This window comes from Trachinotus anak, unplaced genomic scaffold, assembly GCF_046630095.1.
Source record: "Trachinotus anak isolate AG129_WGS33_773 ecotype Australia unplaced genomic scaffold, CSIRO_AGI_Tana_v1 ptg000016l, whole genome shotgun sequence".
Classification (NCBI taxonomy): domain Eukaryota; kingdom Metazoa; phylum Chordata; class Actinopteri; order Carangiformes; family Carangidae; genus Trachinotus; species Trachinotus anak.
This window is the reverse complement of record NW_027273867.1, coordinates 18,507,598-18,532,191: the sequence shown is the minus strand read 5'-3', so window position 1 is coordinate 18,532,191 and position 24,594 is coordinate 18,507,598. Positions and strand designations below refer to the sequence as shown.

The 24,594-nt window shown below is 40.2% G+C and overlaps 2 protein-coding genes across 5 annotated transcripts; one reads left to right on the top strand and one right to left on the bottom strand.

Moving 5' to 3' along the window:
• The first annotated feature begins 175 nt into the window (after positions 1 to 175).
• On the top strand, positions 176 to 12,310 carry prrt1 (proline-rich transmembrane protein 1). 2 transcript variants are annotated; one of them, XM_071500397.1, is made up of 5 exons: positions 176 to 644; positions 4,175 to 4,512; positions 4,968 to 4,982; positions 6,823 to 7,014; positions 8,898 to 12,310. In XM_071500397.1, exons 1-5 carry the CDS (start codon positions 626 to 628, stop codon positions 9,072 to 9,074), a joined length of 741 nt encoding a protein of 246 aa, XP_071356498.1. In that variant the 5' UTR covers positions 176 to 625; the 3' UTR covers positions 9,075 to 12,310. The 2 variants fall into 2 exon arrangements, with proteins under 2 accessions (XP_071356498.1, XP_071356499.1); XM_071500398.1 differs by lacking the exon at positions 4,968 to 4,982 and having other exon boundaries at positions 197 to 644.
• Positions 12,078 to 22,918, bottom strand: tmem268 (transmembrane protein 268). Of its 3 annotated transcripts, XR_011693904.1 has the most exons (11): positions 22,649 to 22,914; positions 21,688 to 21,758; positions 19,849 to 19,981; positions 18,228 to 18,322; positions 17,980 to 18,087; positions 17,348 to 17,500; positions 17,118 to 17,228; positions 16,360 to 16,449; positions 15,929 to 16,147; positions 15,151 to 15,700; positions 12,078 to 14,103 (listed from the first exon to the last, which is right to left on the bottom strand). XR_011693904.1 is itself a non-coding variant. In XM_071500396.1 (10 exons), the coding sequence occupies exons 3-10, from the start codon at positions 19,961 to 19,963 to the stop codon at positions 15,533 to 15,535; spliced, it is 1,059 nt and encodes a 352-aa protein (XP_071356497.1). In that variant the 5' UTR covers positions 19,964 to 19,981; positions 21,688 to 21,758; positions 22,649 to 22,918; the 3' UTR covers positions 15,102 to 15,532. The 3 variants fall into 3 exon arrangements, 2 of the variants coding, with proteins under 2 accessions (XP_071356497.1, XP_071356496.1); XM_071500396.1 differs by lacking the exon at positions 12,078 to 14,103 and having other exon boundaries at positions 15,102 to 15,700; positions 22,649 to 22,918; XM_071500395.1 differs by lacking the exons at positions 12,078 to 14,103; positions 21,688 to 21,758 and having other exon boundaries at positions 15,102 to 15,700; positions 22,649 to 22,915.
• Positions 22,919 to 24,594: the final 1,676 nt, after the last annotated feature.

Here is a 24,594-nt window from a genome sequence, read left to right as displayed (position 1 = left end):
CATCCCAGCTTTTATTCTCCTGGCTTTCTGACACCCTGTAAACACTTTTTTTCCAAGAGGGGAAAAAAAATATTTGAGGACAACATGCATGAGAGGAAAAACTGAGGTGATGGCATGTCACGCAGGGGAAAGAAATCCGTCTCATTCAGGAGGCAGGCTCTTTGTTGGCTCAGCACTGGGACGATCCAGCTCAGTGCCTGCGCGCTTCCCACAGTCCGGGCTGTCGCTTTAAGACAACGATAGCTTTGTGTCTGATTAATTCAGTGTACGGCGACGCGTTAGTGGAGAAACCTTATTAGACAACCAGCCACACACACACACACACACACACACACACAGAGAGAGAGAGAGAGAGGGGGGAGAGATACTGAGCAGACCTGTGCGCTCGCTGGAAAAGAACAGGATTTTACTTTAAAACACCTGAAGTTGTCATCTCTTGTCATCAAACCGTGGGTGTGTTTAAGATGAAGACATCTTGAGGATGGGCTGCACACGCTCGGAATAAAAGTCTGCATCACCGCGCACGGAAGGAGGGATTGTTCACCGGCAGCTGGAGTTACAATAAAAAAAACAAAAAAAAAAAACATACATCCGATCCGAGGAGGAGGACAGAAGCTCGGAAGGCATGTCGTCGGAAAAACACGGTGAGTGTTTCCATTGTCTTTACACTGTGGCGTATTTTTTTGAAGCCTCATGAGCAGCTTGATCGAGCCACTTCTTATGTGAGAACATAGGCTGTGAATGTCTTTATCTCGCCTGTTTGGTGCACGTTAGGTCTTTTTGTGTATCATCTGCATTTTTCTCCCAGCTCCCCTCCTCCTCCTCCTCCTCCTCCTCCTCCTCCTCCTCGTCTCCATCCGCTGCTTGTCCGCACAGCGCTGCTTCTATAGGATGATGCACCGCTGTGTGGGCGCAGCCTGGGAGAGAGACATCACCACAGGGCCTGGTGTTGTGTCCATGACGCTCAATGGAGAGTTTAAAGACTTTGTGTCATTATATATATATTTATTTATTTATTTATTTTATCATAAGTTGTGTATTTTGTTTGGGTTTGACGGATTTTCTGCATAAAAATTGAAAGACTTATCATGACATTTATATAAAAGGCCATTTAACTATTCATTATAGTTTTTTTTTTTCTTCTCCATGTCTCCCAATAATCATCATTACGCACAAGCCCACGTACATCTCTCCTGACTACAGACATTAGTGTGGGTGTCCTTTGCGCTTGCACGCCTTACAGCCATCTTTTTTTTTTTTTTTTTACCAGTTTTTCAGGATTTTTCAGATGCATCTTTTCATGATGTTAAAGCAGCAGCTGCTTCTGGAGGAGCTTGACAGTGGAATAAAGAAATAACAAAGCTCATAATGACGCTTCGGGGGGCTGCTCCTGTGCTGTGTCTCTGTAGCTGGATGCACAGCAGGACATTTGTCCCCCTGCTAAAAGACAGTATGGATGTTACTGTGACACTGTGCTACTGTACACATCACATGATCTGACACTGTGCGGGGATTATTTTGACACATGTGATGCTCAGTGTTGTGAATCCATCTAAGCTGAGAGATTCATTTACACCTGCAGATCCACCTGAATGCAACTGAGCATGTGGTGAGAAAGAAAAACCCCCAGCTGTATTTGTGTTTACTGTCCCCTTAAAAAAAACCTTGTATCCACAAAATAGAGACACTCCAATCATTTTGTCACTATAACTGATCTGCCGGCTACAGAAATCTAAAATATTATTTCAATGCATTTGTTTAACGCACACACTAGTTATTCTATCAGCCTTTATTATGTAATCATTAGAGTTTATATTCTCTTCACACCAAGAAAACACTTTTGATGCAGTGGACCTGGGAGGATGATTTGTAAAATGAAAAAGAAAGTATGAATAAAATTGACTTGACTTGTTAAACACACAGTCTAATAAACATTCATTTTACATTTAGGTGAGCCAGTGCCAGCTGCTACAGTGTTGTGAAGGCTGGCACACTGGAACGATCATTAATCCTGTTCCATCCATGAGAACAGTCACCTCATAGTTGCTATTTAGTGCAGACACACAAATGAGTTTTTATATGTTAAAAGTGTTGTTATATGTTGTTGTTATATATTTTTTTCGTCATGAACGCTGACATTGACTGATTTGAAATAAAACTATGAAGGTGATTCTATTATGAACAGAAACCATCAACAGTGGAATAGTGACAGCCAAATAATAGGTTTTAAACTACTGATTGATAAATTGTAATTAGCAATTAATGTGCACTAGCATTATGGCTTGAACTAGATCAATTGTGAGTATTGATAAAGAAAGGCTCATATGAAAGGCTCAAATCAAGTATAATTTGATATAAAATGAAATACTTTCTAATCTTAAAAACATAAATACAACAAACCAAAAGTAACTGATGTCATAGAATAGGAGCTACAACATGTTAAATTACTAATAACTACTGTGTTAAATCATCCATTTGCTCTGCTCATCCAAAATCAGGTCGTCCAAACCAATTTTCTGGCTCATAAACACCTTTAACCTAAGACACATCTACTTGTGAGCCATGATCAGTGGTTGCACACATCTAAGTGTTTTTCTCCCAGTTTGATTTGAATCATTTCCAGAGGCCTGAAGAGGTAAAATGATTCAATAATTCACAAGAATAAAAATAAACCGCAGAGGAAGGAAGACATTTTTCATTCCCGTCTCGTCAGTCATCTCATCACCATCATCACCACCTCGACATGCGAGATTCATTCCTGTTCATATTTGATGGTGGAAATGAAAACGAGCAAATCTGGGATGGAACAGAGGAAAGAAAACGGGGAGGAATGGTTTTCCCGGTACAGTCAGCGGTCCAAAAAGCTGGCTTTAAACAACACTTAGCGAATCAGCAGGAGAAAAAAACTCACAAAAAAAGAGCTTGGTGAAGTGCTTTCAGTCACAGTCTTCCTCAGATAAGGTCGGTAGATGCTTAAATTTAGCAATTTTTAGATTTTTTTTGCAGCCCCTGAGAGGGTTCCTAACCCCAGGTAACCACTTCACTAAAATCACATTTTTGTGATTTTTGGTGCTTTTTTTCCCTGGAAATAACTCTTGTATTGCAAAGTAATTTTTAATGCCAACGTCTTGGACGTTTGAATACCTCATGTTACCTATTTTTGATCAGGATTCAACTGAAAATCCTCCAAACGCCAGCTTCTTTCTTCAATTTCACCTCATATCTGATCATTTTCTTCAGACTTTGAATGAAGAAAATGCTCCAGGTGTCAATATAAAGTATGCATTCAGCTCCCTCTCATATATATTTTGTCCTATGTTTGCTGAGCGACTCGTCACGTCATGTTATGACCTTTTAAAGGTGTCCCCTCCCTCGTGCTCGCTCCCTTCCCCTCTGTCTGTTTCTGGTCCAGTTCCTGCTTGTGACAGAGTTGGGGACTGTTACGTAAAGCCGGTCCCCGAGCACAAGTCGTCAACCCTCATCACTCAGCCGCTCTGCTCTCTGACTGCCTCCTGCTCTCCTTCTTCCTCTCTCGTTTCATCCTCACCTCCATCTATCTCCATCTCTCTCCCTCTCTTCCCTCCTCCCTCCTCATGTCCCTGTCAGAATGGATTACCGCACCCTCAGCCACGTCCCTGCCGTGAAAACACGACACCCTATCAGTCATTTTCAATGTTGAGCAAACACAAAGGGAGCAGAACTGCGAGTGGAAAATGTTCAGAAGCCCAAAAGCTGACGGCTGCTTCAGTTCAGACGATCAGATGAAGCTCTCCATCTCAGAAATGCCACATTTCTAACTGGTAATAAACATTATTTTGAAGGGAGACGATAAAGGTCTTTATCTTCTTCTGGGGTGAAAATGTCAATCACTGTCATCATTAGCACACAACCTGCACAGGGTGGAAAATATCAGGCTTTTTCATTTTTGTGTGGATGCTTTCTGAAGTCTTCCTGAGGAGCTGTGGTCTGTGTAATAGTGTAATCCCCTCCTCAACACTGAGATAAGACATATTACATTCAACATAGCCGTGCTCGTGTTAGATAACACGCCCTCACTCTTACATCTCTGTCTTTTACTTTCCTTCCTCTGCTCTTCCTATTTCTGATTCCTCTCCCACCTGCTTTCTTCTTATCTCTCCTCTTCTTCTTCTTTTTCCTCTTCTTCATCTCTCAGGTCTCGATGACTCTGGTCGTCAGACCATGCAGCCTCCCCCGTACCTCCCTGGCCCGCAAGACCCCAACGTACCCCAACACCCCAACATGCCTCCTGCACCGGGCACCCAGCCCAGCTACCCTCCTCCGCCTCCTCCTCCGGGCTCAGAGGGCTACCTCCAAGAAACCCAGTTCCACTGCGGCCCATTGGGACCTCCTGGGGCCCCGCAGGGCTACACCGTCCAGACCCAGGGACCCGGAGGCACCATGCCTCACCCCCCTGTAGGATACCTCCACCCGGGCTACCCGCTTCAGCTGCAGCCCTGCACAGCTTACGTACCCGTGTACCCCATGGCATCGGTGAGTCAGAGACGACACTTTTTAAAGATTTCACAGCTCTGACATCAGGTTGCAGCAGGATTACACCAGCCTCTGTTTAAAATTCAGTACACAGATGATGTTTTCAATCCTTCACATGATAGACTTGATGGATGAAAATGAATTTGGGCAACACTTTACTTTACCTGTCCATAGTTTGCTAATAATTTACTAGCAAGTGTCTTAGAAAGAACAGATTATAGTGGAAAAATGGTCTTCAATTAACTGAACTTTTACTAATGAAACAATGTCTCTAATTTCCCTATAATTTGTAAATGTTATATATTTGTTATCCAGGAACGTATTTTGGAAATTAAAAAAAGTATGAGAAAAATCACAAAAGCATAAATTAAAGTGTTTCCTTTATCTTATGTAAAATTATTGTTGTCTGTATGTCTTCTAAACTTTTAAATTCTTATTACGCTTTTATCTTCCAGAGCCTCTCTTACAAGGTAATATTATATATAAATGTCCTTACTTGCTCAGCTTAGCTTGCAATTGCTTAGATTGGCTTTTATAAAAAGTACATGTACATTACTTTAAAAATGTGTCTGAACTCCGGGCTTTTTTTTCTGCATTGCTTCACTGTGTGTGCAGTTTTCTGGCTGGTGGAAACTAACAGGCAAAGCAAACTTTATTTGTGCGACACATTTTATCCACAGAGTAATTTAAAGTGTTTTAAATTAGACAATGAGATTAAAAAAACAGACATGATAGAAACGACATTTGCTTACTGGACCTTTACGTCTGGCAGGTGAAATGGCGTCAATAACTTTGATACTTTTTAGTAAATAGAGCCAATGTCCACGAGATCAGTAGTTTCCAGCCTTGAGATGCCACGAGGTCTCATGATAAATCTGAGAGGTGTGAGGGCTTTAAAAAAACCCACCTCTGCTACGTAAGATAGTGTTCATTTTTTTATTCTTCTCAAATCTTTGCTTTTCTATTGTCAAGTGTTAGCTCTCCAGGACTCTAAAAACTATTAAAATAAGGCCATTTGAGCTTCACCGGTGGCCTGGGATTAAGGCACCAACTACAAACTACACATAATCCCCAGTTCTCATCCGACTGGGTACATACAGTATGTTTCATGTCGCTCCCCATCTCCCTCATTTCCTGTCATCTCCTCATCTATCAAAAATTCCCAAAACAATAATTAGAAAAGGGCTATGAGTAGGTCGTGCTTTGATATAAAAGATCACAAACCACGCAGGTTGTGAACCAGATCATTAATAGTTTCTCATTTGTACCCTTTATTTAATCACTGATTTTATACGATACCGCTGTTTTTGAATCATAGACGCACATGTTTACATATTAGTAGATAAAACCATTCACACTATGCTCTGAGGTAAAATGAAACTGGTAAAATTAGACACCAGAGAGCAAATGTGAGTCATCAAACAACTGAAAGTGTCGCTGCTTTTGTGCCGCCACATGCCCCGCCACCATGTGTCCTAATTTTAAGATCAGAGCTGGCGGTTACTCTTTGACGACATCACACCAAACATCAATCTCTTTTACTAAAATGAATCTTTATATGATTTATGTTGTATTTATTTATGTTACAGGATTGTGGATAAGAATGCACGTTAAATCTTATCACGACAATAATCTGCCCTGCAGCATCATGCTCGTCTTGCAGGCTCGCCGCGCTCTTCACATATCAATCAGTCTCAGACGTTTTTCGGCCACGCCGCTCAAAGACTTCATGCTAAAGCTTTACCGTTTTCCCAAAACAATTCTGAGCACAGTTTCATTTAAAGAAGCCTAAAGCAACAATGCACTCTGATTTCTCTTCTCTAGCCTTGCAGCTAACAGTAATTACAGCCAGAGGATATGGGCACGCAGGAGACACTTACACAACATAAGAGGCAGTCGTGTCTGAGCTCTGCAGGTGGTTTGTAAGAGAGCGAAGCTGGCGAAAATGTTCAATTGGCTTTTAAGGCTTATCTTCAGGGGCTCTGCACTGTGATTAACTTGCCTCTGACGTCTGCTGTAAAAAAAAAAAAAACCCTCATCTAAATCAGTTTGACAGACTGCTGTCAAAAATGCAAATGAAATCTTTTCTCCCATTGCTCCCTGTCTGATATGAGTAATCCTAACAGGCGCTGTCTCCCTCCCCCTGCCTCGCTTTTACCAGCGTCCTCCTCTTTGCTCATGTCACCTTGTTCTTGTGTCTTTTGTGGGCAGCGTGTTTTGTAAGCTGCTCTGCTGTTTTAAAAAGCACATGTACTTACTCTGTCTTCTTCTTCTTGTTCTCTCTCTCTCTCTCTTTCTCCCTCTGTTCAGGGTCAGCCCTACATGCCAGCTGGAGGAGCCCACCCAGGAATCCCCCCGGGCCAGATTCATCCCATGCAAATGCCACCCAGCATCACTCTAATGGACCGTCGGCCGCCACACGACTACCTGCCCATTGCCGTGCTCACCACCGTCTGCTGCTTCTGGCCGACAGGCATCATTGCGATCATCAAAGCAGTGCAGGTTAATGCAGCGTCACAGTATCTTTTTGATCTTTGGGTTTTATTGCCTTTTATCACCTTAACCACAGACATTGTGATGTAAATGCATCCTGAAATCTTTTTACCCACTATTTTATCTTCAGAAATGTACTTTCCTTTTAGAGTGATAAAAGTCTAGTGTGCAGAAAAGTAAGATACTATAAATCATCCTGATTTTTTCACATTAAGAGTCTTTTGGAAAAAGAAATTTGTGGTGGTCACAAAAGGGGGTTGTGTTTTTTAGCCACGCAAACACAAAAGGCCCTGGGTATGGCTGCATTGATCAGTCCGCCACTTCCAGACTGAAATATCTCAACAACTATTGGAGGAATTGCTGTGAGATTCTGTACATAGACATTCAAGGTCTCCAGACGATGATTCCCACTGACTTTGACTTCTCCCTTACCATCACATCACAGGTTCACACTTCTGGTGTTTTGGGTGAAATATCTTAACAACTGCTGGATTAATTGCCTCAAAATCTGGACCACGCATTCATGTTCCCTTCAGGATGAATCCGAGCTGTGTGTTGGGTGGCTCTGTGCATGAAGTAAATTGATTGATTCAGCTTCTGTTGGTTGGCAGATACGAAAAACATTGACAAAAACAAATGTAAGCGAGCAACATACTAGTGTAGAAGAAACAGCCACACAAAAATATACAAGCGACTCTCATGCGTGTTTGTCTACGTGCAGCCCAGAGAAGTATAACTCCAGCTTCAGTCTTGAAATGACGTGTCAGTTTATTCACTTATGCAACATGGGCTAAGACCTATAAACTCATGTCATCTGGATGATGATACCTGGCAATCTTGTAAAATGCACAGAATTTGAATAAATAATGGACGTCAAGTAAAATAATAAAACATCCATAACAGATCTTATTCTCATTTTAATGAATTTTAATTTTGAAAAAATCCATTAAGAAATGCAGCAGAGATATTCATACTTGTAAACAAACCCTTAGACTTTTTGGTTGCGTCTGAATAATGTGATTGTTCAAAAACAGGATGTGACAGGCTTTTTTGCATCTCTTTCTTCCTGTCAACAAGGACTCGAAAATGAGTGAAGTAACTGAATTAATTGCTCGTGTAGTGTTGAAACACACAAAAAAAGAAAAAAACTTCCCCAAATCAAAATTTTTAACTGTAAATGAACTGTGAATGAACTGATGAGCCAATATTTTCCATACTTTGAAATTATGCAGAATCAGGGAAAACGGTCAGCAGCAGGAGGGAGGTACCGCTGCGAATGTCAGGATGTAGATTACACATGCAGAAAGAATTGATCTGGTTCAGCGTAAAACACAGCTGCACCATCACTGCACATACTTTCAGCTGTGTCCTCTGTGTGACCTCTGCGTCAAAAGGTAGAGTTTGCTCTTTTACAAGCCGTTTATTTATGCTATTAACATACATGTTAAGTTGAGCGTGATGTTAGAAATGTAAAGGCTCAGTCTGCTGGCTCTCATGCTTCGTGTTGTGGCTGTTGTTTACCTCTGTAATGACATGCTGTGCTGACCAACATGCACACGACAGGCCACATTATGTAACCGCACCACTGTCGGTGCAACGGGACAGAATGGATTTTTTCCTCTGGGCCTGCTCAGCCGGCTTTGAGCTGAGCCGAGCTGACAAGGCGTGGACCTACCGGTCCGAGTTGTATATGTTATGGTGCGTTAATGTTTTGTGGTGTGGCCTCTCTCTGCACGTTCAGGCTGTGCTGCAGCGAAATCGATCCATTCATGGTGTTTTTAGACTCTCTCCTGCTCCCACTCGTGCATCTTCTTGTTACATAACACATATTCTAATTTCTCCTCTCTCCCACGCTCCCACCCCCCTCCTCCCCCTCCCCGGGCATCACATAGGTGCGTACGGCGATAGCCAGAGGGGACATGGTGACGGCGGAAATAGCCTCCCGCGAGGCACGCAACTTCTCCTTCATCAGCCTGGCTGTTGGCATCGCCTCCATTGTGCTGTGCACCATCCTCACAGTGGTGGTCATCATCGCCTCGCAGCACCACGACGACGACTGGGAGCCGTAACTCCACAGAGATGGGAAATCATGGCATATATTAGCTAGCTAACTACTCTTAATTGTTTGGAGGGAATAGGAGCTCTGAAAATGCACTCAAACTGCTACTGCTTGCTGGCCTTCTGTGTCCAGCTGCACACACACACACACACACACACACACACACACACAACTCTGACCTAACCTGCTGCCATCAAACACACACCAACAACCAAAAACAACCAATCACAGCTAACATTCAAATGCCAAAAACAAGCAGCTGTCAAATGAGGCCCAGTATTGCTGTTTGCACAGCGACCGCTTAATATTTACACACAGATATGAGCTGCAGGAGGGAAACAAAGCTCCTTGCATTAACAATTCATTTGACGCTGATTAATTCATACGGCCTTCACTGATGTGGTTAGATGAGAGGATAGGTCACTGTGTGTTTCCGTTTTAATTGTCCCAACATAGAAAAAGAACCCTCACAGTATCTGAAGTGAAAGACGTTTTCTTTAGGATAGCTTAATGCACATTTTAGTCTTACAGGTACAAACAGATATGTGTTTTCTTCTTTAAAAACAACAAAAAAAAAGTGCCATGTTGAACCAGTGTTGATTTACAGAGTAGTATTATTGCTGATACACAGTGTTAGAGGGGGTGATCAATACACATTTAACACACCAAATGGAGACTGGACTTACAAAGTGACTTGCTGACCAAACACAGATTATTTATTTGAGACTGGTTTGTTTGTACGTTACATGAACATTTTAGCTGGATGATGTGACACATAACTTATGAATTATATGTTTGTTAATTTATTCAAAATCTGTTATTTATTAATTTATTCAATATCTACCCATGCATTGACTTTGTCTGCTATAATTTACAGTATATCACTAGTTTATTGCAGCTATCTGACACTTTGAATTGGCTTCAATTTGATATCTTAGGACGATGATGATGATGATGATGATAATATTGCACTTTGTAGTAAACAGATGAGGTGACACAGCTGCTTAGATTCATAGCTCTTATAGTGCATGGTTAATATAAATTTAGGCTAATGGGCTTTTAGTGCAAAAATAGCTTGTCTCTCAGTTGCTGGGGGGAATATTTCCTAAAATTTCTTAATGTGTGGTACAGTATTTTTCAAAATGTTGAAATGTCAAAACAAGAAAAGGAGACAATTTAGATGATAAGTATTTCAATCTTGGGTTGTATTTTATAAGTGTATTGGCCTATTTTGTGTTGCACATCTCTTAGCTATTTAATCTCCGACACTGTATATGAAACTTTAGTGCAACATTAGACTTATGAGGCAACATAACCCTGCATGTCATCCTCAGTTTGTTTCCATTTTGTCTTCAATATTGAGGCTAGATGTGCGGCTGTGAGCTCCTGTAACGTTCTTTCACTGTTGTTCTGCAGCGAGTTGGGTCCCCCCCACCCATATGAATACAGTTTCCATAATGTAGCGTAGCTCTGAGCAGCGGTTGTGCTGATGTTTGTATGAGCCTACATGGCTGTAACGTTGCAGTATGAACCATTTTGTGAGTTACAGGAGAACTGAAAATGAATGTCTCCAAAAGGAGAGAGAGAAACTACTAATGCCTATATTGTATTGTAGCACTTTCTGCTCTATGAAATATTTCCTCCGGTTCCTTCTCTCTCTCTTTCTGTCTTTCTCCTGTCCACGAGTTATTGGACCTATTAACATATCTCTTGTGCTCCCCCCTTTCCTCTGTCGGTCCCTATGATAATGCTATTTTTAAAAGAATTATACAGATATATTAAAAATGATGAAAACTGTTTATAGCTGACAGTGAACACAAATAGAGACAGTATGAATACAGTCTATGCCATACTTTATTATTTAACAAATATCTATTATTGTTATTGTTATTGTTATTATTATGATTATTATGATTATTATTACATTGTCAATTGTTGATGTATAATATTAAGTACATTGAACACATCTGGGTTTGTATTTCTCAAACTTCTAAGAATTATACGTATGAATGCTCTTTTTTTTTTTTTTTTAATTAATTTTATTTGAGTAGCAATTACCACTTAAAGTAACGACAATCTAAAATATTTGTAATATATAAATAGCTATGAAATAAACCAAATTGGAGGTGGGAGGAAGCAACTGCAAAAAGACTCAGACCACCCCATTCTGAATTATTTTCATTGTTTCAGATACAATCACTCCAAAACAAGTCTTCAGACATCAAGGATGTATTTGTTACTTTGTAGACCCCGACACCCCCTATTTATAAGTGAAAAGAAGTTTGCTAAATAGATTTTATTATTGAAGCGGTAGTTTGACATTTTGGTTATTTAGAGGAGAAGATTGACACCACTCACATAGTTTTAGTTAAACATGAAGCTGGCAGCTAGCAGCAAGTCAGTTTAGCTCAGCATAAACACTGGGAACAGCTGGCCGGCTCTGCTCAAAGGCAGCCTGTCAGAACCTCTCTGTACTCTATGTGTTTACACTGCTGTCTTTGTGCAGACTTAAAATATAAGTCTATATGTATAAATGAATCGGAATTTGGCCGTTTCCCCCGTTGCTAAGCTAAGCAACAGCTTCATATTTACAGTACAGACATGAGAGTGGTATCAATATTTTTTATCTAACTCTGGGCAAGAAAGCAACTTATATTTCCCAAAATGTCCAACTATTTATTTACATTTGTTAACAGGAGTAAAAGTGAAGGATTTTTACTTTTATCTTACACGTTGAGCCTAAAAATGTCACTTCTGGCAGTTTGATAAATACAGGCCCTGTCCTCATATGATTGACTTGTTGATAATTGAGTGTTAGACAAGTAAATGAAGCACAGTGCTGTTAAGTATTATTATTGTACACAAGGCTCTGGCAGTGAGTGTGCGTCTACTGAATAGAGTCGCTCCCAGCATATTTAGTTTATTTGACGCTAGGCTGCATCTCCCTGTGCGCTTTCTGATAGGACTCTTCTGTCTTCTTCTGTAGCCGTTTACTACACAGCTGGGAGGTGTGTTCCTCATTTTCTCTTTCTGATTATTTTTTTTTTGTTTTGTTTTGTTTTTTGAGCTTGTACAGTAAATGCAACGGGTTGCTTGTTCAAAGAGCCAAAACTTACCTGTGTACATGTGGTTCTCTTGGGGTTTATTATTCTAATTATGTTCATGGCTGTGGCACATGCATTGGTTGTTTCTGACTTCAGTTGTTTGAGTAACGAATAAAGAATCATTTTTGGGTTGTGAACGACATGGTGGTGCGTGAAGGCGGATCTCTTTTTCACCTCTCAGTTTCTCTCCATCCTCTCAGTCTCTCTGTGGCCTCTCCTCTCTCCCCTCATCACTGAGCTGCTATTTATAGTTGCCCCGGTTTTCTCCCACTCTGTCTCTCTTTTTCCTCTCTCTGTCAGAACATGAACTACAGTATCTCTCACCCAGTAGTGTTCAGTCACAGGAGTTCTTGCAGGTTTGTGTTTTACAGCTGCTTTTTTTACTACATCACCTGGGCCAATTAAAGATGATTATTCCTTTCCATTCAGGCAGCTTATAATATATAAGCCCAAAGCGTACTGTTAAATAACATTTTAAACTGCACCACGTTGGTAAAATATCTTTTCTTCCCTTCACATTTTTAGTTTTTGCAAGTGGCATGGCTGTAGCTTGGTTCATTATTGCTATTGAACTGTTGGAACTGTGCAGACACTTATAATCTGCATACATTGGGGACAAACAGGTAACCATCGGCGTCTGTAAAAGTGTCTTTAAAAACACTTTATCAGTGCACTGAAGATATTTTGAGAATCTTCAAACCATCTGAATGTGAAAAAATATTCAGACTGCTGCATAATAAAAATATTTTTTTGTACCTGTTTCCCAAATTGCACCTCTGTTTCCAGATCAAAATGAAGACAGCAGTCCACCAAAGAGGCTATCTGGGTAGGAAACTTGGAAAAATCATTTTCATTGTGTAGCAGACTGAATATTATTTAATTCTGATGGTACGGAGAGTATATATTAATATTTACTACAAACTACATCCAGCACAAGGTTGACAATGTGAGGGCACATTCGCTGCTTTTAACAGTATTGATATTGGTGTTGTTATCGGTGACCCTAACAAAATTTTGTGGTATTGCCCACATGTTCTTATTGTCATTGTGAGTATTTTTGCAATCTGACATTAGCATTTAGCTCAAGGCTAAACAGCTGAGAGGAACTGCAGGTGTTTCAGGTGGTAATTCTCTGATCACCTCCAATGACACGTTTCACATTGTGTACGTTTACAAGTGCATGAGTGTCCTGGTCGTGATCAGGTTTTTGGAGTATCCCAGTTAAATGTTGCACATGTAAACACTATATCCTGGTTTTGAGGGACCTGTGCTGGCTGGACTAGGATACTGTGGCATTTGAGGTTTCTAACAATTCTCTGCCATGTTTACAGGTGCGTCCTCAACTTGAGTTACCTATTAGCTATTGAGTAATAGAAGAAAATATAATGTTAATTAATGTAATGATGATCAACTTGGTGAAAGGGAGAGTCTGACTTGGCGATGCAGGTCATGGAAAGCATTGTCATGCTTGTTTTCCATCAGCAGTGATGAGCTGTAGAAGCCAACACCAGAATACTACTGTGCATGTAAACGGACTCACTGTTAAAATGTTTTCACATTGTTGTTATAAATTAAATATTATCTGTTAAAAACTGAAGTATGGCCCCAAACAATCAGGCCAATGGTAAATAGGTTGGAGGGAGAAACTAAAGGTGGGCGCGGAGCCAGCCTGTGTATGCAGGATCACAGATGGCCATTTAGCCTCCTGAGGAGAGCCAGCGTCTCTGAGATCATTTAACTTGGCCTCACGCTGCATGCCTCTCTCTTCCATCACACAGTCCCAGCTTCCCCTGGGTCGGCCACGCTGGCTGTCTCGCTGTGCGTGTTTGTGTCATCCTGCAGCTCCCTCGCTGGGCTGTCATCTCAGCCGCAGCATCAGGACTGACGGATGAGAGCTGGTAATATTAGAGAACTCTGGGGAATCAAGCCAGCCTCCTGCAAACACAAACGCATGGATAACTAATCCACCTACACACGTGAAAACCAAAGGTGTGAAATCGCGAAAAACAAACACAGACGATCCTTTTGTGCTGCTGTTGAGATTTGAGATAATAGAGCCAGGAAACTAAAGCCAATGACTCATGTTAAGCCCCCGTTTCAGCATCATTACACACGTGCATCAAGAGGATTTTTTTTCTTTCCTTTCATGCTTCAACTGTCTTTGTCTACAAATCACTTGTCAATCCTCCAAGCAGTGATGGAGGAAGTGTTGAGATTCTTGAAAATACACCAGTATAAAAATACTACATTACAAGTAAAAGTCCTGCATTTAAACAACAGTGGGGGGATGAAAGTATAGTTTTGAGCATAGGTTGTAAATAAAGATTGATGTATCCTCTGTGGCGTCACCCATAGCTTTCTGAAAAGTGGTTTTGAAGCTCAAAGTGGGCTGCTCTGCTGTTGCCACCTTGGCACCTGACTCCGCCTAACTCGCGGCTAATCCAAAAACAGCAAATGTGGAGTCGAGGCTCCAGTGCATGTCAGTTTGTGACTCAAAGCAGTACACCCTCAATTACTCATAATTTTAAGCCTTAATAAAAATTTAATTGAGTTAGTTATATAGAAATTCACCCCCGTACATCTCATGAAAGGAGGAAGTTACTTAGAAGTTAGCTTTTTTTTTCTTTTTCTTTTTTTTTTTACCAGGCTATAAATATGTTTATTTTTGTTGTAAAGTTGGGCATTTCAACATGGGAGTCTATTGGGATTTAGTCACTTTTGGAGCCAGTCTCAAGTGTCTGTTTGAGGAATTGCAGTTTCTGGCACTTTGTAGGGTCCACTTTTCAGTCCTGAGGTTGCCTGCTTAGTTATGAGGCACTTGTACTGTACTATGTTTCAAAGAGAAATGTTTTTACACCACTGCATTTGGCACACAAAACCTGTAATCAGTTATTTTCCACCAATGCTTCCAAGTCAGTAACAAAAGACAACCATTGTAGAATCATATCTTATTATTTGTGAAAATAATTTAAACATTTGTACCTAGTGCCTCGATTGTCGTGTATACATGAGTACAAATATTGTTGTACAGCAGCTGGATGGACCTGTGTTCTCGGTGTGACAGCATTTGGCAAGTAGCAAATGTTCAAATATCCAGGTAGTGCAAACACGGAGCTGGCATGAAAACAGTGGCAGAGGTACGGTAGGCCACAGGCCGGAGAAGCAGACTTTGAAACAGAGAAATCGTGAGTGCAAAGCTCCAAACAGGTCCTTCATTGTATCAGAATGTCTTGAATCCATGTTTGCATCCCACATGTCAGTTTGTCTCTTCAAGAGTCTGGATAGAAAGCGAGAGTCTTTTTCATATCAAAGCAGACCACCAGCTCCATGTAGCATGTTCCTTGTCTTCCCCCGGTCGGCTCTGTCATCGGAGGATCTTCTTTTTGATGTACTGGCAGAGGCAAAGCGGGGCGGCGGTGCAGTGATTCCTCCGGGATCGTAGGCGGTGGTGTGATGGTCCTGACAGCCTCTCAGACACCAGCAGCTTCACATAGGCTGCACTGTAAGTCATCAGAAGCTGGTAGGCTTTAGCCTGCAAAAAAAGGTATGAAAAGACATAAGTTGTATTTGCTGGTGGTTCTGAAACTACCTAAATGTACGATTCTCTAATACATGGTGTGTTTTGGTGAGTTACTTAATACCAGACTGAAAATCACTGCAGAAAGATTTGAAAACCAATGAAGGTCGGCAAAAACAAACTCTGCTGCAGCTCTTTAAGACTTAATTTGCTCAACAAGTAGGAAATCTTGTCTTCTCTTACCTGAGCAGGTAACGATGCTTGAGGGATGAGGCTGTGGTTGGTTGTGACTTTGGCGTCCTCCCGCTTGCTGGATGAGGCACTGCAGCCGGTGTCCTCATGTCTGAGGAGAGGCCTCTGTTCATCCGAGCCCTGCTCCACATCCGAGCTGCCGACCTCAGGGTCAACAGCCGTGACCTCGCTCACAAGGACGAGATGGGACATTTTCCTCTTCAGTTTGTTCTGGTGAAAGTGTGACATTGACTGGATCACTCTAACTTGCTCACTGCAAGAATGAAAGTGTGTGAAATGGGATGCTTTTTGTTCAAAGGCTACATTTCTGTTTGGAATTACGTTTCTATCGATTTCGAGGGAGGACTAACATGGGAGCACAAGAAAAATCGACGGAGCAGCAGGAGAACAAACAGAGCGACAGATGTACTCGACTCACTCACCTGGATCTCACTCGCCGCCAAACTGTGGTCTTCTAAAGTTTCAGTCAGTGCCCTCAGACAGCGGGACATGTCCCAGTACACAAAGTACAGCTACAGAGAGACACAGAGAGGAGAATGTGGCAGTTTTAGCAGACAGTCAACAAGCAAACTATTCAATTTCAATTCTGTCAGGTGTATTAGCCTGTTTCAGGGCCTCTAAATCACAACGCCTGAAATTTTGACAAGTTTCATTACAAGAACATTTTTTATTGTGCACATAAAGCTAGCTTTTGTGTCAATTCAAGTAAAATAGACCTATTGCTAAGTTTCAAAAGATACATCTGGTATCTTTTGAAACTTAGCATAAATTTTAGCAGTAAAGTGAAGCACAACACATGTAGATTTGATATGTTGCAACCATAAGGAGAGGCATATTTGATTTGAATATTTTACTATGCATTGTCTCTTACACCAGCAAACCACTGCTGGTGTGTATTTGCTTTGTCATTGGTGTGTCATCATTTCTGCCTTCCTGTCTCTCAGTGTCATATAATTTTCTCCATCATCTTGTTCTTTCTTTTTGATGTTGTTGTGTGTCGTCAGGGAGAACAACACAAAAAGACAAAACTAAGAAAAGTCATAACTGCAGGAACACCACACACTAACAGCTGTGTTATCAGCCTAAGCGGTGTGCATTGACAGTAGACATGGACAAATGTACTGTACAAAAAAGATAAATTTTGGCACTTATGGCTACAGATGAATTTTAGAAGAACAACCTGCATGTTTCCAGTGCAGTTCTGCACCCAGTCGGCCACGGCCACCAGCAGCTTGTGTTTCACCAATCTCTCATTCACCTGGATTAACCGGACATCTAAATTCATGTTGATCTGACACAGAAATACACACAGAAACAAGTTTGAGATTGTATCAACATTGAAACCCTTGCAGGAGATTCTAGAGAATCTCTCCTGAACTGCTGATTCCGATTGATTCAGATCCCGTTTACCTCCTTGTTGCTGTGGTGGAGGATGAAGATGATGACGGTGGTGAGGAAGATGGAGACCAGGCTGACAGAGAGACAGAGGACCCAGTAGTCACTGACAGTGATGTAGAGATGGAGGGTGGAGAACACGGCACACCACACCACCATGTACAGCACCTGGCGGAAGGAGGGGAGAGGCTGTAAACGTTAACTGTGATACTAAAAAGCTTAAGATATTCTGAGTGACAGCTGGCAACTAAAGAAACAGCTTTGAAATAAGAAGGTTAACATCAATCTCATGTCTGTCTATTAACTATGGTGCAGGCGCCAGCTTAGATGAGTCTAGCATAAGACTGGAGGCAGGGGAAAACAGGTTGCTGAGCTCTCTCAGCTTGAACTTGGTTTAGCTTTCTCTGTGTTACAAACTGGAGGTAGGGAGTCTAAAAAGAACTACTGAGTTCTTATAATGGAAATTGCAGTGTTTTCAAGCTTGGGAATAAAAGGCTGGATATTCTTTTCTAAAAAATCTAATGCAAAATTACTGAAGTGTCCCTTTAAAGTGAAAGTTCGAACTGCAGAGGACAGGGGAGAGAAAGATATTGTGAGAGTAAACAGCTGATAAGATTGGACAGAGGTAAAGAGCTGGATGATCGTACCGGTGCCATGATGAAATGGAAGAGAGCCGAGTTAAACACCATGTATCTCCTGACTGAGGGGACGTCCAGAGCTGTTCTTAGTGGAGCCTCCATGTCTGAGACTGGAATCTAACAGGATAAAATAAACAACAAAACAGCAAATAAACAATCCACATTAACCCCAGGGTGAGATATGATGCTGTGATCAAGATATCTGAATCTTGCAGCGTCACTGTTGCGTTTTTTGTGCTTTGTGTGTGTCTGTTGACCTGGAAGCCATCATTGTCCAGTTTGGCACGACACAGAGACAGATCAAAAGTGGGGTTTAACGCTGAGCAGCTCGGCACCGACACAACACACTGACCTAAGAATGAATGAGCAAGAGTGTTCGTTAAAGAGAAAAATAAAGAGCACATAGCACATAAATATATAAATGCTAAAAATATAAGCGTGCCAAGAATGAGAGCCCAATAAAACGCCCTTGCGACGAAGAAGGGGATGGATACATGTAAAATAAAATATATACATGACAAACTCATTCTTTACAGCCATTATTTCAGGTTGCTTTAAGTGGTAATGTGTATAAAACGATGCAGAATTCATGTAAAATATTTCCATTTGAAGAAATGGTACAGCTCTCTGGTCTTCTAGTCTTGGATTTGACTATTTTCAGCTTCGATGAAGAGTTGAAACAAGGTAATGCAGATTATCTACAGCATGTGATCCTGCAGCCAGTGTGGAAAAAGGTGATTTTTTCCACCCCAAAGCTACTTGAGTGGAAATTAAATGGGGGAAATGTGTATCATGAAGTCAAATTATCTCCCTTTCATTCACATCTTTAGATGTCTGTTTACTGACATCTAAAGCATGTGAGCATGATGTTACTGTGACTACATGGTGATAATCCTTCATTAATGCTCTGCAAGTAGTGGCACAGTGTAACAATGGTCACAAGGCAAGCCACAATAAGAGAACTGAGACCTGATCTGCTGTACTTCAGTGACACAGATTCAAATAATTCTGAAACAGGTACAACAGGGCAAACAGTTAGGAAGCAATAGATACCAAGTGATCAAAACACAACTGGTAAATTTTAGTGTGACTGAGATTGTGACTGGTGCACACTATTCCAAAATAATTTACTCAGGTTGAAACTGTCGGAAAGTCAGAAAGATGCAGTGAAGTTATATGATTTAATAAGTAATCTATCCTGTTACCAACTGCTAATACGATTGTCATTTGTTTCAAAAGCTACGCAAGAAAACCTTTCATCACCTGCAGTTCAGATATAAATATCATGAGGCTCGATTTGTACCGACACACCCACTGTTATCTGTGTACTGCTTTAGGTTTTGCATTGGCACAAGGGGGGAAAATGGCCATGTAGTCCGAGTAAAACATCAGGTGACAGGCGGATGCAAATACCAGTAAAAGGTAACACAGTGTAGGCATGAACAACCAGCAGGAAATGTTAACCCAGGGAGATGTGTAAAAAAAAACAGAGTTATTTTTCTATAAAATACAAAAACACTATAAAACAACACTGTTTACCATGAGTGGAACCATGAAACGAAAAATAACTGTGCACTGATATTTAAAAAAGGCCGATTTTATATTGTGTGTTTGCTGCAGGGGTTGTTTTCTCTCCTTTTCACTTCAAAAATCTTTAAAATGTTTAATTTGCCCACATGCGACTGTATACCCTTTTAGTACATTAACATACAAAAATATGTATTGGTGTATGTATTGGTGTTAGCACTGGCCTTCAAAAGACTTCAAACTGTAGTCCAGTTCAGTCATCTTGATCATGTCATAAATATGACACTGAGCCTAAAGGTTTTTTGCAGTATGGTTTACCAAATTTAAAAAATATAACGAAGAAGATATTACCGTTTGACCAGTTGGGTCTGTTGTTCTTGGCTTGTGGCTGAGCTTTGGTTTGTCTGATCTGAACATCCACCTCACTCTCTATCACGTGACTCACTCCGTTTCTGTCTTCCATCATTTCACAGGTCGACAAATCCTGAAGGAGAAAAGTTTACACACAGCACATGAGAAAACCTTAATTCAGAAAATGAATGAATATTGATAAAAGGTCGACAGCCAGTGTCCGGAAATTTGGAATTGGGCTGAATAACAACATTTCATTATTTCAACATGCTTGAAGACGTGAAAAGTTAGAACAAAAGAGGATCTAGTGGCGTCATGTGAATGCAGTCATGCATCACCTTGCGTTAGAACCAATAGTCACAAAAGAAACTAATGAGTGTGTAAGAGGTCATTGCCTTAAATACGGTGGATGTGAGAAATCTAAAACAAACACATTTTTGAAAGAAGTGAGACAGGAAGCTGACATGTTGATTATTCAGGAGCAAAACCATTGTGTAAGAGTTCGGAGGAACTCAGTGAGGTAACAAATCCCAAAGATCATGTAAAATAAAGCAGTTCAGGGGTTTTTATGTTGGGATGTTTAATGATTCAGGTGGCACCCAGTGGGGTTTTTTTGTGGAAAGTTCAATTAACTGGTAAATTTATAATAACCAGACTGGTTAGCAAATGCAGCTGCATAACAATTATAACAGCTAAGAGGGACGACTAACCCAGTGAAATTGTTACCTGCAGGTAATAAATAGACAACTGAAAGAGTTAACTAATGCAGTTGAAATAGCTAAAAAGTAATGAATAAGTAGCTGAAAAAAGGTAGCTGAAAGTAACGAATAGACCAGTAAAACACTTGTGTAATGTAAACAATTGAAACAGTTATTGTTTGCTAAAAATGTATAAGCAGTTGAAATAATAACCGTTAGCTAAAAGATAACTGATTGAAATAGAGTAAACAGATAAGCAGCTGCATATTCAGTGTCGGCTCAAAGTAATGAATAACCAAGTGAAATAATAAGCGTTAGCTAAAAGTAATAGAGGGACGGTTCAAATAGTTAAGATTAGCTAAAAGCAATAGAGCAGTGAAATAGTGTTAGATAAAGGTAGTGTTAGCCAGAGGTACTGGATTAACAGATGAAATAACTAGTTAATCTTAGCTGAACAGATGAAACAGCAAACAGTCATGGATGTACAGTAAGCAATGGATAAATGGTTGAAATGTCCAGCTTCGGCTACAAATAATGCCAATACAAACTTGACCAAAACAACCTAAACACTGACGATTCAACCACATGAAAATGGTAAATATATATACATTTATATAATTGATAGTGTTGAATAACATCCGGTTCAAAATGTGTTATATTTGGAACATAACGGCTTGTGCTGATAAAGTTTCAGGCAGAGATGGATGGGAAACACTGTACTAACGGATGTCACAGCTGAAGAAGCGAAACATTTGTGCCAGACTGATGTAATTGCTCTCTAGAAAGCCCCTCAGATAAGCCACAGCCTTTATCTCTGACAAACATGTTCACATGTGTAATTTAAGGGTCTAAAGAAAGGCAAGAAGTCTCAAAACTCGCAGGAAACCAGATTACTTCTGCTTTCAGGCCTGCGATGTCGAAGTAATGGTGTTATCTGCTTGCAGAGGCATAACATTATCCGGCTCTTACTCTCTTACTGGATAGATTCAGTTTAGATGAGCAGACTTAAGTGAATTTACATTTTTATGAGCTGTTAGAGTTGCCATCATCTGTATTGCCTTTACAGCAAAATGACCAGATTATCATATTGTATCCTGGTAGCTGGGTCTGTTAATAGAGGATAAGAATTATCACTACGTACCTTAACAGGGACTCTCCTTAGCACAGCCTACGCAGCTAACACTTCCTCTGATGCTATCAACAGCCAAACGTCTGTGAGAGAAAGAAACAAGAACCAGATAAAACTAAAGAGATGCTGGTCATAGACAAAACCAACTCCCTGTAGGTCCCCTCCCATCTCGCCTGCCTGCCTGTGACAGAGCCACATTTTAGCATTTAAGTGTGAAAATTCATTGCTGTCGTCATGATATCAGTTTGTCTCCTTAACCTATTTCTCAGCTCTCTCTTTATACACCAGACCCCCTCTCTACTTTTATTGGCTTTCATTTTCACTTTCTTTCCTGTATATAACGTCACTCCAACACTGGATCAATTCATCACTGCCTACTTACACTGCACCTGCTCAAGAAGAGAAAAGAATTCGTAATATTTTCCACACATGTGCGAGCAGAAGGCTGTGTCTTTGCACAAGCGGCAGCTTCAGGGTTTCACTGCTAAATAGAGGAAACAACACAGTTGTCTTGAGCTTGTCAGTACAGAAACAACTCACAACCTGTTATCTTGAAATAGCATCTTATCTGTTTTCATGTAAGGCGCTGCAAACTGCTGAACCCAGTTTCTTAAAATCATCTTGAGTATAACTTTGACTTCCAAATTTAACTTTTTTCTGTGTATTTTAGCAGCCATTCCTGCAGAAAAATCAACATTTGTCCATTGTTTATAATGAAGCCACTATGTTGAGCACATGCCAAAAAAGTTTCAATCTTTTTGCAATTAAAAGTTATCATTGGACAAAAGTGTGCAGAAAAAGGGAAGCCTTCGAGTCACATTTCTTATGTGAGAAAGTTTATTCAAAAATCTTTCTTTTTTTCCGTGACTGCCCTACATATTTCTTTCTACTGATTCACCTCTGAGCCAGTGAAGCCTCGCAACCAAAACCAATGGTAAAAAGTCCATATTTTACATGATCAAACATGTCCTACCTGCAGTTCAGATGAAATCCATCATGTCAGCAAAGCTGTGATGATTATCTCTGTCCTGTCGTTGTTTTTAGGGAACATTTCCACATAAGCTGTAGTTGCCTTGAAAGCATCAGTCTGCGTCTTGCAGTGTTGACAGACCTTGGCGTATGTTACTTTCACACTCAAATGAGTTTCTTTCCTCCTTCTCTCTTGTTCTGTTTCTCCCTCTCTTGAAGCGTGTGACTCAGATCAGCCTGGCCTCATGACTGCAGGAATGTGGTTTGTGATTCACAGCTCAGCACACACAATACTAGAGAGAAGGTGAACGGTGTTGGTTCAATGATTTTTTCATATGCGAAGACTCATTAAGAAAGCCTATTAATACTTGCACTTTAAATGTCATTTTCCGATCTTGTGATATAGAATAAAATCTTAATAAATAAATAAATAAATAAATCTTATAAGTGCAGTATACAGTGAAAATGTTTAATGATAATGAGATACTATTTTATCGGTATGTGTGGAGAGCAATCAGTTTGTTTTCAGTGGCATCATATTGCAGCTTTCCTAGAACTGTTACACATTAACTCATAAAGTCCGAGGATAGTTGTGGATCAGTGGGGGTCATACAAAGTACAGAGAGTTATGTAACAACTTATCATGTATCAAACATTGATACAACTCATATGTTTGTTTTAATGTTCTTATGAAGACACTGGATTGACCTTTTAACCCCCAAAACAATTCCTACATAAATGGACAAAGTACTTTATTAATCCCAAAGTGAAACTAAAAAATATAAAATGGTAAATAGAATAAATAAAAAAGTTATGAATATAACCTGACTATAACATCACATGTACTGATTACAGCATTACAGTATACAATGACAAGTTATATACTGTACATTTGTGGTGCAAATCAGTGGATAATTTAATCTCAACCTTAATATATCACATTGTATAGGGACTGCCATCTCTGTCAAATTCCCAAAGTACATTTATATGAGAATTCAGTGATTATGCACTTAAGTTTGGGGTTTGCATGTACAATACCTTCCTTAGAAGATAAACTCAATACATTTTTGTTTTGTTTTTTTTAAATTTCATTGTGATAGTAGAAATGTAGAGAAGACATGTGGAGAGAGAGGGCTATAAAATGCAACAAAGGGCCCTGGTCAAAATCAACTCAGGGTATTTTATGGTCTGTGTCTTAACCATCTTCCACCTGCACAGCCCTATGTTCATATTTTTAACCTTAGCTCTAAAACCACGCCCCAACCTTAAAATACATGTTAGAAAACATGACAGTAGAGCATTCAGTGCTAACCTCCTTGTTGATTTGAGAATGAAATGATACGTCTCTCTAGTATTTACCTTTTTGGTCATTGTTGGTGTGTGCATATGTTATTATCTCCCTGTCTCTATCTATGTTTTAACCACTTTTTCACAGCTCAAAATAAACTTGAACTTCACAAATTAATTTACACGCGTTCATATGTGAGACTTCCTTTTTTGCCCTTTGCTATTACATTGAATTTGCAATTAAAAGACTTTTGAATTTATATGAAGCTTAAATTCAATTCAAAATTCTCTCAATAGGAGATTAAATTTTGTGTCATTCTACAACCAAAGTGGCTAAAAGCTTGGTGAAATTCAGTCACCATCATGAAAGCTTCACCATGACATTACACAGGCCTGCTCTCTGAGTCTGTGGGTGGCTGATCTGATGTTTTAACAAACTTCTGCCCCCGTGTGGATTAAATTGATAAAGGCTTATAAAATAATTTCCATTTTCTGTCACGTCATTCAAACGTGTATAATTTTATACTACATTTGATTTTTAAATCCAATCATAATTTTAAAACAAAGGCTGGTTAAGGCTACTTTCTAAAAGCTGATTATAAAATCGCATCATTTCATTTCCGCTTTTATTTTGGTGCACGGCGGGAGTCATGTGACCGCCCA

What these genes read in the sequence shown, in the direction of transcription:
- prrt1 (XM_071500397.1), top strand. An exon ending in CGATCATCAAAGCAGTGCAG is followed by an intron (nt 7,015 to 8,897) that starts GTTAATGCAGCG and finishes GGCATCACATAG; the next exon opens with GTGCGTACGGCGATAGCCAG.
- tmem268 (XM_071500396.1), bottom strand. Translation starts at nt 19,963, where the DNA reads ATGATGGAAGACAGAAACGGAGTGAGTCACGTGATAGAGAGTGAGGTG. An exon ending in CAGACCCAACTGGTCAAACG is followed by an intron (nt 18,323 to 19,848) that starts GTAATATCTTCT and finishes ATTCATTCTTAG; the next exon opens with GTCAGTGTGTTGTGTCGGTG. An exon ending in TGGACAATGATGGCTTCCAG is followed by an intron (nt 18,088 to 18,227) that starts GTCAACAGACAC and finishes TTATCCTGTTAG; the next exon opens with ATTCCAGTCTCAGACATGGA.